At 31.0% G+C, this 16862-nt stretch overlaps 2 protein-coding genes across 3 annotated transcripts in view; both read right to left on the reverse strand.

Moving 5' to 3' along the window:
• LOC127735945 (sorting nexin-2-like) overlaps positions 1 to 5806 on the reverse strand; it is a 31024-nt gene extending 25218 nt beyond the window's left edge. The window contains exons 1-5 of one of the 2 annotated variants that reach the window (XM_052246397.1): positions 5714 to 5803; positions 4002 to 4031; positions 2685 to 2769; positions 1425 to 1648; positions 32 to 133 (exon numbers count right to left, since the gene is read on the reverse strand). In XM_052246397.1, the coding sequence (XP_052102357.1) occupies positions 32 to 133; positions 1425 to 1648; positions 2685 to 2769; positions 4002 to 4031; positions 5714 to 5794 (522 nt within the window). In that variant the 5' untranslated portion in view covers positions 5795 to 5803. Of the gene's footprint in view, positions 1 to 31; positions 134 to 1424; positions 1649 to 2684; positions 2770 to 4001; positions 4032 to 5713 lie in introns of both variants that reach the window. The other variant, XM_052246399.1, reaches the window with a different exon arrangement.
• A 5154-nt stretch (positions 5807 to 10960) lies between these two features.
• Positions 10961 to 16494, reverse strand: LOC127735946 (cAMP-regulated phosphoprotein 19-like). Its single transcript, XM_052246400.1, has 3 exons — positions 16348 to 16494; positions 14651 to 14749; positions 10961 to 13924 (listed from the first exon to the last, which is right to left on the reverse strand). Exons 1-3 carry the CDS (start codon positions 16420 to 16422, stop codon positions 13733 to 13735), a joined length of 366 nt encoding a protein of 121 aa, XP_052102360.1. The 5' UTR covers positions 16423 to 16494; the 3' UTR covers positions 10961 to 13732.
• Between the last annotated feature and the right edge of the window lie 368 nt (positions 16495 to 16862).

Below are 16862 nucleotides of genomic sequence, written 5' to 3' on the forward strand. Positions count from 1 at the left end.
TAAGTTTCCGTACATAAAATGACTAGCATACCTTAGTTCTAACTCTGTACACCATATAAGCACCCATACCATCTCCCATCTTCTGTGGATCTGATATTTTTATATCTATTGTGAATTCATCTTCTTCCTCCTCCTAAAAAACAAAATATTTGTCAATGCTGTTGTTTTTGGATACAGCATAAATCTTATTTTCCCAAACCACTGTGAGTGTGAAAACATATATTGCATTCATGTAGCTATGACAGTATTTTGGCTGATAAGTTGTGGAATGTTAAAAAGGATTAGACTTTCGAATAAGATCTCTATACTGCCTTGTATTCAAAATTATTTTAACAACCATAATTTTTGCACTGTTATTTTGAAAAAGAAATGAAAATTCTAGAGATGTCAATAACTTGAACAACCTGTCTTTAAGGACTTAACACCTGAAGGAAAACTTGAATGTCTCAGGTAAATTATATAAGTGGTTAGAGGCTGTACTCTTAACTATCTAGATACTTCATTGTGACATTGTAAAGATAAAGGCACACATGTACATATATTATCAGTAAGTGTTGGTTTTCAAAGCCAGTTTTAGTTGCATATGAATTAATCTTACACCACAATATGGGTGTCTTAAATGTTCATATCTGGACACATATGATGCCCCTGCTTGCATTTAATGTTATAAAGGGACATAACTCAAGAACGGTAAAAGTGACACTACCCAATTTCAAACTTGATCTGAGTTTTGTGGTAATAAGCATTGTGTATAAGTTTCATAACATTTGGTTGATGCAAACTTAAGTTAGAGAATGGAAACGAAAAATTCAGCAATTTTTCCATTTGTAAAAGGGCATAACTCTAGAACGGTAAAAGTGACACCACCAAAATTCAATGCTGATCTGTGTTTTGTGGTAATAAGCATTGTGTATAAGATTCATATCATTTGGTTGAGGCAAACTAAAGTTAGAGAACGGAAACCAATTTCAGTATGTACGGACAGACAGACAGACGGACAAGGGTAAAACTTTATGCTCCTTCTGCTACGTCAAGGGCATAAATAACAAGTCCACTGTCATACAATATTTGTTTACATCACTGAAATACACTTTAACGTAATGTCAATATAAAAGGAAGTACATACTTGTGTTGGGTTTTTCTAAATTTGTTTTGTAACATATGTGAAAATGATTTTTAAATCGATTAGATCTGTATTATAGAATCGTCTGGATGTTTTTTTAGATCTTCCTAGTTTGGAGTGGTATAACACTTTAATACATCTTTATGAGCAAAGGTTTTGAGTGGTATAACACTAAGGTTCAGTAGCTATTAGTGTAAAAGATGCCATGGCAGAACTATGCTGGCAAAAGAAATTGCTTGATTTTTTAACAAGAAAATGTGTGGAATGGTTTTCATGGTATATATATTTATATAACACTCACCTCTTCCTTGGAAGGTTTAGAAGCTGTTACTTTAACTGCTGATGAGGAGCTATGCGAGGACACAGATATTTGAGGAGTAGGTGTTGGTTCCTCAACAGGCTTTGGAGGTTCTACAGAATTAAAAGGGTTGGAATCATCAGTCTTTGAAGGTTCTGGTTCAGGTACTTCCTCTTCCTCCTCCTCCTCTTCCTCTTCAGAATCAAGTTTGACCTCATCACCATCACCTGTTTTATAAATAAATACATGAATAGTGACTGTTATTAGTTAAGACTAGCATTACACATTGAATGAAGCAGATTACAGTTTAAGCTTGACAGCAGTGCCTATCACAAAACCTATATTATTCCCCTGCAAAAACTAGGTATAAGACATCAGACTCGGACTTCTCTTGAACTGAATTTTAATGTGCGTATTGTTATGCGTTTACTTTTCTACATTGGCTAGAGGTATAGGGGGAGGGTTGAGATCTCATAAACATGTTTAACCCCGCCGCATTTTTGCGCCTGTCCCAAGTCAGGAGCCTCTAGCCTTTGTTAGTCTTGTATTATTTTTAATTTTAGTTTCTTGTGTACAATTTGGAGTTTAGTATGGCGTTCATTATCACTGAACTAGTATATATATTTGTTTAGGGGCCAGCTGAAGGACGCCTCCGGGTGCGGGAATTTCTCGCTGCATTGAAGACCTGTTGGTGGCCTTCTGCTGTTGTCTGTTCTGTGGTCGGGTTGTTGTCTCTTTGACACATTCCCCATTTCCATTCTCAATTTTATAGTACTATACACTACAGTTACCAATAAACAAAGCCAAAACATCCATATTTTGATATAATTGACTTTCAGTCTTTTGTCAATAACTAATACATTGTATGGAAAAATTGTAAAATACAATGAACATGTGATAGATAAGTTGAGTAAATACTATGTAATGCTGTTTGACAGGAACATTTGTTTATTGATATTTATGTCTTATAGCATGTAAGGGGCCAGCTGAAGCCCGTCTCCGGGTGCAGGATTTTTTTGTAGTGTTGGACCCATTGGTGGCCTTGGGCTGTTTTCTGCTCTTTGGTCGGGTTGTTGTCTCTTTGACACATTCCCAATTTCCATTCTCAATTTTATGGTCCCTTTAATAGTCATTTTGGTGACACATATCAAGAGTTATTTCTTTGTATGTCTCCCCCCTCCCCCACCACCAAATATCAATTGTGAACACTTATGGACAGTGTAAGCCTTTTTCAATTTATAATCAATCAATGTAAGAATTTACCACTAAACAAATCATCAGTATTTATATCTGCTTTAATTGGTACTCTTGTTGGTTCTTCTTGTTTTGAATCTATAACTGGTTGTTCCTGTAAGAAAAGAAAACTGATTTAAGTACTAAATAGTAAGGTGTGCTTCCTACTGACTCCATTTTAACTGATAACCATTTATTTGTAGAGAAATTTTTAAAGAAGTACAAATTAGTTCTATACCTGTAATATTCTTTTACAATGACTGCATGTTTTACTATAATTTTAGTCAAATGTCTAAATTGAATAAACCATATAATAATGTGAAACTAGTATCTACTCATTGAGTATTTGCATTCTGTGTCTTTATGCATGGATCTCTTATTCAAATTAAACCTCCGAGTTAAATGAATTACACACTGATTTGTTCTTTACCAATCCCTAAGACTTGAAACGCTAATAATTCAGAAAACTATTAATTGAAACAATTACTTTTCCACAAACCATGAAACTAATCATTCACAAGTCAGCATTAATAATATATATAACAAATGAAAAGTGATAACATGAAAATGACTTCTGGTGGTATGCATTGGCAAAGCAATGTGAGGATATCATGATGACAACAATTAAGCGGAAATTTCAGGTATATGTATATATGTATAATGTGTGTGTCAAAGTGACAATTATGTAACACAATATAGATATTTCTATTTCAAAGTACAACTTTGTACATGTACATGAAATACAATATATTACAATTCTAAACATACAATTTTAGTCAATAAACATGTATATAAATAACAATCAGGCTTTAAACGCTTATGATGCACTGTTGTTTATGTACGAAATATTATATATATCAAATTTCAAAATCATATTAATCCTTAATATATCTGAAGCTTAAATCTTCTAGATAGTTTCAATATATATAATGTGAAAATAAAGGTGAAAGTATTTAATTATTATAGGTTTGAACATGTAAGGGATTTTGTTGTGAATGTAAAATTTGGATCTTCTATAATTGTTGGCGAAATTGTAAAAAATGCTTTCCTTATCACATGTACATGTGTATAGCAATTGGATTTATGATTTTTACCTACATGTTAATTATCCTGATAAAATACATGTGGCTGTGATTCAACATGCTGTTATTTCTCTAATTATACACTTGCATGACTTACTAGTATATTTATAGGAATATAGTTTTTAAGTTTTACAAATGAAATACATATATACATGTATACATGTATACAATAAAGATATAGATCTAGCATTAAAAATATGCATCACTAGTAACATATATGGACTGATGGTATTGAGAGGAATATTTGAGTGCAGATTTTTCATACCTCAGTTTTTGATTCATCAGTAGTTTTCTTCTGAAATCAAAGCTTTAAATCAGTATATATCATGTTTTATTGGCAATGTATTAATATTAAAATAACAGAGAAGAATAGTGAACTCTTTGAATATAATAAAGTGCTCCACTACTTCAAGCAAAAAAGAGTGTGTTTGTGTGTTATCTGGTCTGAACAGAGACAACATATCATAACTAGATCTAGTGACATGGCTTTTTGATATTTACATGTGAAATTAATCAATACATGTATCATTAGAAATAAATAGAACAAGAATCTGTCAAAATGAAAGAAAACAAGGGTTTTTCTTACATCTGTTAGTCTACTTGTTAAAGCAATCAAGGACCATACTGACTCAACAACAAAAGTGTAAATCATCAAAACCTATCCTGACCTTCATTTTGTCATGAAAAACAACATATCAACATTTGAAATGGAAAAGATCAAGCGTTCTCAAGTTATTACTCAGACCAATTAAAAAGCCATTTCACATTACTCAGGGACTATAACACCTGCGCTAGACTTCAACAGATTCAATTTTCACTCTTATAATTACTTGCAAATGCACATATATGATAAATAAACTTAAATTTTATAAATCTAAAATATTTATTTAATTATGCCTTTCTAACTTTCTATTATCATGAATATTTTTTGCATGGTTCAAATATATCAATTCACCTCAATAGTGTAAATAAACTACTCATAAATTATAATCTAATCATTTAAAGAAATGTAATTTAATCATTTAAAGAAAAAGAGATCATGAAGGTGTCCGAAATAATTTTCGATATATTATTTTAGTTTGTCCTAGGAGGTTAAAATCATTTAAGAACATTCATATTCAACTGTGCATTTAAATTTGTTTTTAATATGTGTTTTTATAAAAAAAAAACATTATTTAAAGGAGTGTAATTTGAAAAACAAGGTAAAACAAGCAAAGTAACTCAAAATTTATTTCTAAACCAGTATGAAATACACAGATTAATTAATTATAACCATAACCCCAAGGTGACAGACATCAATTTACAGTCACTTAATTGGCCTAATTTTTTAACTTGTTTGTAAAATTAACCTTCATCTTTGACACAAATTCAATGTTGGGGAATGGCATGAATGGTACAACAAAAATTGAGACAGATGAATTTTTAATGAAATATAAAAAATGCGAAAGATTTTAATTTTTAAATGGAAGGACGAAAGAGGGTTTGAAAATCAAGTGAATTTTACTAACAGAATTACAGGTATGGGAAGTATGCAGTTTATGTCAAAATTTTCCTGAATAAAGATTAATAGACTTGATAAGAGATTTTATGGGCAGTAAAATGAGAAAACCACCAAGAACTAAGAATTGCATAAGGAGTTACAAATGTAGAGCACCTGCAGACTACAGTAAACTTATATTTACCAGGAAGACACCATTCACCAACCTTGTCAATTACTGTCAATCCAAACAAACAAATATGCTATGGTGATAAATTGTAACTTATATGAATTTTTCGTTTATATAGATAAATTTCTGTGGTCAAAGCATGATGCGCATATGAGTAACACCCCTAAAATAGTATCAACGTCAAAGGAGCCGGTTTGACTATGGGGAAAACATTAGGGTGATATTTCCTGTGTTTAAGTTTAATTAGAAGTAAAAGTGTGAAATTTTTTTCCATGATTAAAAAGATTAAGATTTGCATCAGTTAAATAACCTCTATAGCTTCAGAAAAAATGTCATCTTCGTTGTTTTCGTTTGATTCCTCCATCGGGGGTGGTTCTCTTTCGTCTGCCATCTTTATTGTCACGTGATATAATCATTAAAATCCATGCAATTTTCAGAATGATAATGCGATACGAACAAGAGTGGCGTATTATACGGATTAGTTTTAACAAAACGATTATATACACGTATTTACAATTTGTGTATTTTAATAGATGAATTTGCTCCGAATGACTCTAGATTTTGTAGAAACCTGGAATAGTAAATTATAAAAATGAATTCTAATGATTTAGTTGTCCAAATAATTATGACGTCTATATATATATATACATGTCTCTGCTACGACGAGTCACGGCAAAATACAAAATAATCTTTCAAGACGTCATAATTAGCTGGACTATCTAATGATATGCAGCAAAGAAAACCGCTCTTAGAATTAGTTTCCATATAGGCAAAGTAACTTGAACGGACCTTATTCGAGTAAAATACAATCTGAGAACACGCAAAAACTGAAAGAACTGAAAAAAAGGGAGAAAATATACTAAGGGCATCAATCAAACAGTTTTGTTTGTTATTTTGTTTTCAGTGGTCATGGTGTTGTCTGTTTTTATTGGACTTCTAATTCTTGTTTGTTCGACAAGGATATCTTCTTAATTTCCATCCTCTTTAATAGTGGAAATAAAATAGGAAACGAAATGTCCAACTGTGACAATTCCCCCCCTCCCCCATACATTTAATGGAGTAAAGTTTACTGTGTGAAACTAAAATATCCAAATGAAATTCAGACAAACCTTTAAAAAAATTGTTTTTGACCATAAACTTTGGTTCATAACAATACAGGATTACTACGGTGAAGTCTAGTACGTACGACGTAAATATTAAGTAAATAATTAATTTTCAGAGAGTAGCACAGTTTGCACCAATACAGCTAATATCATCAAACTAAAATTCTAAAATAAATAATATATGAAATATAATGATTTTTGCTTCTACAATAAATATGCTGAATATTTAAAAAAAAACAAACGTATCAATAGTTTCCACACTTTTTAAACTAAGTAGTAAAGAATTCCATAATAACATGAATCAGGTGCTTGTATAATGTCTTGCTAGTAAAGGGGCATATATTTTTTTAAACTTTTCTCATTACATAAGAAAGGTTTTTAATGAATTACAGTAAACATGGTAAATAACGCTTTCAGATTTTTCGAATGATCATTTTATTTTATCTTGGATGATTAAAAAGATTAATATGTTACAGTGTAAATTAAAGTAGTCAAAAAGTCATAATGTTCAACCGAACTGAAAAGTTTTTTTCAATGCAAATATAAATTACTCCACTATTTTTATATGATTTATTCTGGGAATAGTATGACTATTATGTCCCAGCCTTTATTACGAAAGTCTTAAAATACTAGTCAATTGTGTCAGGGAACGAGCTAAAAGGACAGAAAGCTTAGTTGTGGAACCTTTACTAGAAGTCGAGATGAAACGATATTTAACCTTCGCTTGTGTAGAACTTGGGTAGTCAATATATGAAATGTCCTCGGTTATTTTTGTCGTGAGGTTGCAGATTCATTAACGCATACCCCATATCACCTTTTATTCAAAAGAAGGGAACACGTCAAAATGACAAAGAAGACGCAGGTAAAAAAAAAAGTATAAACTTCAATCATGTGTATCTTTTTTTTTACTCGCACAGTTAGTTACAATTATTTTTTCTTATAATTGAAAGGTAAAACAAAAATACACGCATTATAAGTCAAGTAGGTTATTTTTTTCAACATGTATCAACGTCAATGAATGAATAGATAAATGTGTCATGGAGTGGTCTGACACGACCCTCATAAGAAACTCTTGTATGAAGAAAGGGCATACTTAAAGACCTCTTCTTGCATGTTTGACGGATCTACGTTCAAATCTCTTGTATGAAAAGAGTTATATGTATCATTTAGTGGTAGAAATTGTTTGTTGACCTTTTCATACAAGAGATTTGAACGTCAACAACTTTTAAAAGTTTTCTTTTTGTATATTCAAGAGATAAGCTTGACATTTTGTTTTAAAAAAACATTTATACTTTACCTTTCTTTCAAAGTCAAAGGCAAGGAATTCCACAAGGTTCCGGAATACATAAATGTTCTTTTACCACAATTAGTTTCATATCGTTGAACAAATATATTATTTTGGGAAGATGATTTTAATGCGTATCTATTATCAACTGAACAATTTGAAAACAGTTCAGATAAATATTCAGGTGCTAGATTATCCATACACTTATAAACCATCATTATCATGGAATATTTAATTCTAATGACTATTTTAAATGGTAAGCCATCCTTACTTTTAAATATAACTGATGAAGAGATATCAAAATCTGTATTTAAAATGATTCTTGCTGTCCTCTTTATTTACTTGTATAATTCGTCAATATTAGTTTTTGAAGCATTTCACCACACGTACAACAGTATTCCATTATTGAAAGACTATATCCATTACAATATAGTTTGAGAACACCTACTGGAAGATATGCTTTTAGTCGGGCCATAAGATGCAGTCTGCTTACAACCACTGCACAAAGTTTGTCAATTTGATTTCCCACGAAAGAGATTTTTCAATATGGATTCCTAGCAGTTTTAAATTATGAACGACGTCTATTATATGTTCATCATCAAATTTGATACTTAATTTTGTTTTCAAACGTTTATCTATTAGAACGAACTAACATGACCTTAGTCTTATCTCTGTTCAATATCATATCATTATCATTGCACCAATTCATAACATAACAAAAATCTACATTCATAAATGCATTTAAATCTGTTACTGATGGAGATGACTTATATAATGTTGTATCATCAGCATAAAGTTCAGAAGACACATGTTCAAGCACAAGAGATAAATCATTGATAACTATTATAAAAAGTAAAAATTCTAGTATGGAACCCTGTGGAACTCCAAACTGAACTTCTCTGAAATTAGATCATTGATCATTACCTTTTGAAATCTTCCTGATAAATAAGATTTAAACCAATCAATAGCATGATCATCACAGTGATACATTTGTTAGTTGCTCAGTAAAAATATGATGACGAACAATATCAAAAGCTTTTCTAAAGTCTTGAAAAAGAGCACAAATTAAATTCCCTTTATCCATTTCGCTTAGCCATGCATCAATTCATTTAAGGAGGGCAGTGCTACATAAATGTTCAGATCTAAAGCCCGATTGCTGCTTTTAAAAGATGCATTACTTTTACGAAATATGCATATAGTTGCTTAAATACAATTTTTTCAAAAATTTTGGAAACGGTTGGGAGCATGGATATTGTCTATAATTGATCATATCAGTTGCATCACCACCATTGTGGAGAGATATAACCATAGCTTCCTTACTACAATCTTCAATTGATACAATTTAAAAATAATTTATCCATAGAACCACTCAGTTTTAATCTTAATTTACGATCTTTAAAAAAACATCAGCGTAGAAAATGGGGAGTTCCGAATCAAAACTGACATCTATTATAGTATCTTTAGTAAAGGCTTTAAGTAATTTGTATTACGAAATCCATGCCTTAACAATTTATAAGTTATACATATATTACGTCAACTGAAACATTAAAAGTTATTTCCGACAGGGACATAGCTAACGAGTGAATGAGTGAGGATAATAAACACACCGGCAAGGAACATCACCATCCAAAAAAAGGGAAAAAATTAACAAAACTGAACGAAAACGTTTCTTTTGTTGTAAATTTTAGTTCCGAGTTTCCCATGAAATATCTGAATAAAAAAAGGACAATTATTCTATTCGCGTTAGATTTTAAGTCGGTTACAATGGTTAAAATTCCATATTATAATTTGATTTTTTTCTTTTGTTGTTGGATTCTAAACCTTTTGCATTTTAGTTGGTTAATCTCTCATGTTGTTTAAATCTGATCCTTTTGCTTTTTCGTTGGTTAATCTTTGATGTTGATTAAATCTGAATCGTTTACTATTTCGTTGGTTAATCTTTGATGTTGATTGTATCTGAATCGTTTACTATTTCGTTGGTTAATCTCTGATGTTCAAATCTTTTGCCTTTTTAGTTGGTTAGTTTTAGAACGTTGTTTGATTCTATCTTTTAGTTTTTATTTAGTTGTTTGATTCTGAGCCGTTTGGCATTAGATTTTGAGCCTATTTGCTCTTAAGTTAATTGTTGGAGTCTATCATTCTGATCCTATTTCTATTTTGTTATTGCTCTTATGGATTTTATTTTGAGCATCTAGCTCTATATTTCATAGACCCTAATCTATCTACTCTTTTGTTTGTTTAATTTTGAGGCTTTTGTTCTGTTGATTCTGTTGATTCTGATAATTTTTCTAATTTTTTTCTTGTTTGATTCTGAGCCTTTGGCTCTTTTGGTGTTTGATTCTGAGCATTTTGCTTCCTTGTTTCATGATTCTGAGCCTATTGTTTGTTTCTGCACCTTTTGCTCTCGTGTTTGGAATGGAGCAAACGGATCTTTATTCCTTTGATCCTGAGGGTGTTATTCCTTTTTTATTTAGTCTATTGCTCTTGGACTTTGAGCCTTTTGCCTGTGTTTATTCTTACCTTTTGCTCTTTCAGTCTTTGATTTTGAGCTTATTGCTTTTTTGTTGTTTGAATCGGAGCCTATCTATTTTTTTATTGTTAGTTTCATAAACTTTTGCTTTTCTGGTGTTTGATTTGGAGCCAAGTTTTCTTGCTGTTCAATGCCAAGCCTTTTTCATCTATGTTGTTTGATTCTGCATGCGTTTGTTGCATTTGATAAGAGTTTTGCTTCCTTGATGTTTGATTCAGAGCTTATTGCTTTTTTGTGTTTCTGAGCCTTTTGCTAACTCCTTAATGCTGAATGCTTAGTAGAGAAGCAGCAAAATAGAAATTACCAGTTTTAAAAGGTTTTTTTTACAAGGTCATTGATCGAACTCATAACTTTCAGCACTTGAAGCGAGCACAATACCATAACCCAACCGAGGCAGTTGACTTTACATTGACCAATGATCCATGAAAACAAGGTCAAAATAGGAAGAACCCTGACTAACAGACATTTACACCTTACAAATATTACATTCATCAATTGAAGTTAACCTTTTGCTGATACATGTAGTATAAAAACAAACTTTACCATCAAAACCAGTCAAGCATTTTATTTGTGTTGGACCATATAAGATACCAATGTGCTGCATTTTATAAACATGGCCATTATCAAAGAAAACGAAAATTAGTTTCATATTTATAATTACAATATGACTCTGTATGTACATAAACAAACATGACTTTAAATTTAACAAATATATATATATAATGTTTGTAAATAAACACAATAAGCAATGGTCTTTGCAAAACATGGCCTCTTTCAAGAATAGAAATAATAGTAATTACCTTAACCAATTACTCTGAAATTTCTACCAGAACAAATTTGATGAATGGCAAATACAGTCAATACATCAAAAGATCGTTATACCTACAAACCTACACTTAGTTTTTTTTTCTATTCCTTTGCAAAAAAAGTTAAATTCGAATCAATGTAAACAAATACATTTTTATCTCATCTTGGAAATGCCATTGCAAGTAAAAAAAATTCTTGGTAATCTATAAATGGGCTAAGAAATGATGAATCAAATTAACAACATAACCATGCATACTCTAAATACATACAAACATTTATAACAAGAGAACAAGGTCATATAAATAATATTCTCTCCCTTGTGCTGAAAAATATTCATCTATTATATATATACAAGAAGGTAAAAAAAGTGAAGGTCTTCGAAATAACACTTTTTTCATTTTTTACCCTTTTTTAGTCAAAAATATTAAGGTCATTGAAGTAATATTCTTTCTGATCAATTTTGAAGTTTTCTATGTCATGTTTTGTGAAATGTTTTTTTTTTTCGTTTTTTTCATATCTTTTTTGAATATCAACTGAGAATTTGAATAAAACTTTGACTACCAAATAATGAAATATATGAACCAGAGGTGAATTATATATGGAGGTTGGAAAAAATTATTTATTTTTTGGATTAATTTGCAAATTTCATTTACCCAATTATTTATTTGTTAAAGTGTAGATATAAAAGTTCATATCTGTAAATGATTTCAAAGCAAATTATAAAATTATCTTTGCAGTTGAAATCATTACAATTAATGAAATTTCAATGTGATTACTTACAACTCTTACTTAAACAACAACAATCATTAGTATAAAAGGTATGAAAGCTTTTGTATATCTCTGTTATTCAGTTCACAACACACAGTTTACACATTTACATTGTATAAGTAGTATTCCATTATGACAATTTATAACCACAGTCTGGCATGTGAATACATAATTAAAAACAAATTATCTCCCTGAACAAAATGTAAACAGAAAAGTTAAGAATTCTTACCAAAAAAAAAAGAAAAGAAGTATACATAATTCCCAATATAAAAGTATTGTGTGAAACACTATTCCTATAAAAACAATACAAAATAATAATATTTAATGTTTTATTAATTGAAAACTCATTTGAATAAACATGATAAATAGATACTAAGTAATTGATTTTTTTGGTTGGGAAAAATGACTTCTAAAAAAAAGTATTACCTTTGTATAAGATAATTACAAGTTATTACTTCAATCTAACATAATTGACTTGCGAGCATCAGATTCAAAGCTTCAATTAAAGCAAAACTACATGTAACAAAAACAATAAATTTTTTATAAAAATATGAAATACTTTTGTGCGCCTCAACATTCACCCATTTCATAAAACTGATTTTAATTGGGTGTTAGTAACAATATCATATTTTGGAGACAATTTCACAGTCAATAATAATATTGCACTATTGTAAGTCAGAGGGATAACATCAATACAATGATGGTAGATTCTCTAACTTGTTCAGTTACCATTGTAACATGAACAACATGATGGTAGATTCTCTAACTGGTTCAGTTGCCATGGTAACATGAACACAATGATGGTAGATTCTCTTAACTTGTTCAGTTGCCATGGTAACATGAACACACTGATGGTAGATTCTCTGACATGTTAAGTTACCATGGTAGCATGAACATAATGATGGCAGATTCTCTAAATTGTTCAGTTACACTTTAAATTGCATTTTATCTCATCAGTTTTCAATTAAATATGGGTTGTGTCTCATTTAAATATATATTTTCTGTCTTGTTAACCTAAACAAATGTAAAGAACCCCTTCCCTCTTCTAACTCCTCCTCCCTAAAACAAATATAACAAAAATAATTTCCGAAAAAAAATCTATCAACTTGTCCAAATTGTATCCTGTTATCTTGGTTTCTTTTTACAAAGTTACTTTTAAACTAAAAAAGTGTTTCCTATCTACCAGTCTGTAATTCGAAGAATAAAAATGCCGGTAATTATTTACTCGAATACAAGTATCAACACATATGTCTCTTCACAGTGAGTAAGGCCAATAAAATTGTGTGTCTACAGTCACGACTCACAGTATACAATGATCATAGATGGGTGTATAAAATCATAGGATTTTGTTATATATTCTGTATACAATGGTACATATTAAATAATCAAATGTTTCTTTTTAAAGAAATAAATTATTGTTAAACTCAAGACAGAAATCTGATTAAATTAAAGAATTCTAGCAATGGCAATCATGACACCAGTTTCTCTGATAAGAAAATTTAAAACATTTGTCCACTAACCTTACTTTTGTACAGGCACGACTGTTTCCCTTATTAAAGTTACCTGATTATAAAAGTAGATCAAAATGAACATGTATATACCCCAATTATTAATTTTACCTCTCAAAAAGCAATTAAACACATGTTCGTAATTTTTGTTTTACACTAGAAATTCTCTATATAGGGATCTAAAAGAAATGTGATGCTGCTGAACAACTTGGCAAGTATACAGTGGAAGCAGTCAGACATTACACTTTGTGTGTCGTTACTGTCACTCACTTAAATCTACCAATATTGTGGCATCCCTGATTTTTATGATTCTGGATGAATTAAACGTCTATGAGAGTTCTCCTTCTGCTAATTTACTCTGTATGATGGAGGGTTTTCTAGGAGGTAAGGATTCTGGCGTAGGGATAGCATCTCCAATAGATTCCTGTAATATCATCTTTTCTGTGGGAGCCAAAGGGGTCTTTGGGTTGTTCATCTTAGCTTTGGCCATATTATAATCCCCGGAATCAAAATATTTTTGCTAAAAAAAGAATTCAAATAATCTGATTAAATTGTACATATCTATCATTTTCTATAGCAAATTAGAGTTAAAATTTTGAATGATAAAAGACATATAGGAGGGCAGAATCTCACACTCTGATTTAAACTGAAGTAGGAAAGTGATATGTAAAATAAAATAATATATGTGATGTAGATAAAAATGAAAAATATATCTACATTTTTTTACACTCAAGTTTAATTTATGTGCTTTGTCTATATGCCATTTTGTTTTTCTTCTTTGACACATTTGTTTATTTTCATAAGAGATTAAGATTATAACACAATTTTGGCTGCTGTACCCCTATTTTTCACCTATAATGTCTGTTTGTTTTTGTTCACACATTGTTGTCAATATAAGGGAATTTTAAACTACTGTCATACAAGCGAGAGGTTTAGCTAGCTATAAAACCAGTCTTTATCTACCATTTTCTACTTAGGGAAATGCCTGTTGTTTTCCATTCGTTTGATGTGTTTGAGCATTTGATTTTGCCATTTGATAAGGGACTTTCCGTTTTGAATTTTCCCAGGAGTTAGGCATTTTTGATATATTACTTTTTGCACGCCTTTTTGTATGGAATGCCTTAAAATATCCAATTTTGTACAGCACTATGTATTTATGTAGGGTTATTCTTCAATGCTACATTTTTTTGTATTAATTTTGGCAGTAGTCTTGATGGTCCATCTTATTTTGAATTGCTCTACTTACTCCTCTCTGCAATCTTTTTGCCAATAGTCCAGATGGTCCACCTGGTTTCACATTGGGATATTTAGCTTTTAATTTTGCTTCTTCCATCATCATTTTCTCCTATCAAAATTACAATTTTGATGTTTGTTAATCATGTTTCTGTTTAGTGGGTAATAAGCTGATTTCAATAGATTATATGTGTTTGGTCAAGAAAATGGAAATTATAATTTAATGCAAGTAAATTATGTTAACATGCCCTTTATAGCTTGCTGTTCGATGTGAGCCAAGGCTCTGTGTTGAAGGCTGTACTTTGACTTATAATTGTTTACTTTTTACACATTGTGACTTGGATGGAGAGTTGTCTCATTGGTACTCATACCACATCTTCTTATTTCGATGGTAAGTTATGCACTTTGGTAGAAAAAACATAATAATTTCGTCTAGATACACAATGTTAGATAATGAGGACAATTTTGTCTAGATACACAATGTTAGATAATGAGGACAATTTTGTCTAGATACACAATGTTAGATAATGAGGACAATTTCGTCTAGATACACAATGTTAGATAATGAGGACATTTTCGTCCAGGTTCATCCTGTAACCAAAGAATTTAGGTGTAACATTTGGGCCGAACCTTAAATTTGATAAGCATATATGTTACTATCTGTGTGAATAATTTAAAGCTGCATTGTGAACCTGAAAAATAATATAAAAATGTTTAGATTCTAAATAAAAATACAACAGAACATTCCCCAATAAAACTGTGCCCATCTGTACTTAAATCCTCACATCAAACTAGCAAATTATGTATCTTGGCATTTCAGGTTCTCACTAGGGCGAGTCCATGAAAATCTGTCTGAACTCATCATTTTCAAATCTGATGAGTCCCGCATTAAGATTGTAAAACGTTGTACCAACTGACCAAACATTGTCTTTTATAGAAAAAGTTTAAAATTAATCATAACTACATGAACTAGATGTCATTGTCTTCGTCTATTTTGTCTAGTTTAGACTTGCTGGTGAGAACCATGGTCCCACCGTTACTGTGCAGTTATGAAGCTGTATACAAAGACTACCGTAAAAGGTAAGAATTTTTTTTACAGATTCCACAAGACAAATATGTTTTAAATTTTTACCTGCTTCAGGTGTAAGGGATGGTGCTGTAGTCGTAAAAAGTGTTGTTTCGAGATGAGTAAGTTTTAACTTTCCGGAAATCCAGTAATTATAAAGCTTGATAAGGGATTCTGAGGACAGCCAAACCACAAAATTGCTTCGGACACAGAATCCCAAACTGTGTTTAATGATAAGTAAAACAAACCTAAACCAACAACCTTTTGGAGTTCATCAGCCATGCGCAGCAGTTAGTAATCATAAAAAATGTGATGAATAACTGGATACCATAAGAAGTTATCACCTTACCACCTGTCTGGTATTAAATCCACATTTCGGCTGTGGTGACTGGTGTACATGTAATTGTAAAACCCTTTCCACAAATTATATTGACTTGAGAAATAAGTGTATATACACTACAAAATGATGATCAGAATGAAATCCACCTCAAATTTGACTCACTTACTCTTAGATTGTATGAAAGAAATAATCCTAACCTGAAAATAATAAATGTCTATTAAAATGGAAATAAAACAAATGACAAAAAAAGATCACTCTTTGCACCGAAATATTCATGGAACGAAATAAATGGGTAATGTTTTACCTTTATCGTCATTGTTGTGGGTTCAGGTGCAACAAATTCTGGCTCTTTTCGATCTATTGTTCCTTCCGATGACATGTTTATCTTGTTTTGAACGGCTCTCGCAGACTTTACAAATTAGAGATGGAGGCGCTCACACGGTACTCTAATTTCCACCAATCAACAGCAAAGATTTAATTTTCCTCTTATAGTATGTGATTTAGCATAAAACCTAAAAAACATGACGATTAGAGAGGAACTACAATACAATAATTTAATTAATGAATCGAAGTACCCTCATGAAAGCAGAATAGTTATAATATTCATTATCGCTGCAAGACAATATGTAAGAGATAAATTTGTCCTGGTAAAATATGTCCGGGCGGACACATATTACTAGTATAAAAAGTCCATGGTTACAGAATTTACTAGTATTTTTAGTCCGATGTTAGTAATTTATGTCCCCAGACTAATTTTCCTAGGAATTCAAGTCCATGTCATCAATATTCCTAGGTAAAAACGTCCATGTCCTTTTTTTT

Source organism: Mytilus californianus, unplaced genomic scaffold, assembly GCF_021869535.1.
Source record: "Mytilus californianus isolate M0D057914Y unplaced genomic scaffold, xbMytCali1.0.p SCAF_3, whole genome shotgun sequence".
Taxonomy (NCBI): Eukaryota; Metazoa; Mollusca; class Bivalvia; order Mytilida; family Mytilidae; genus Mytilus; species Mytilus californianus.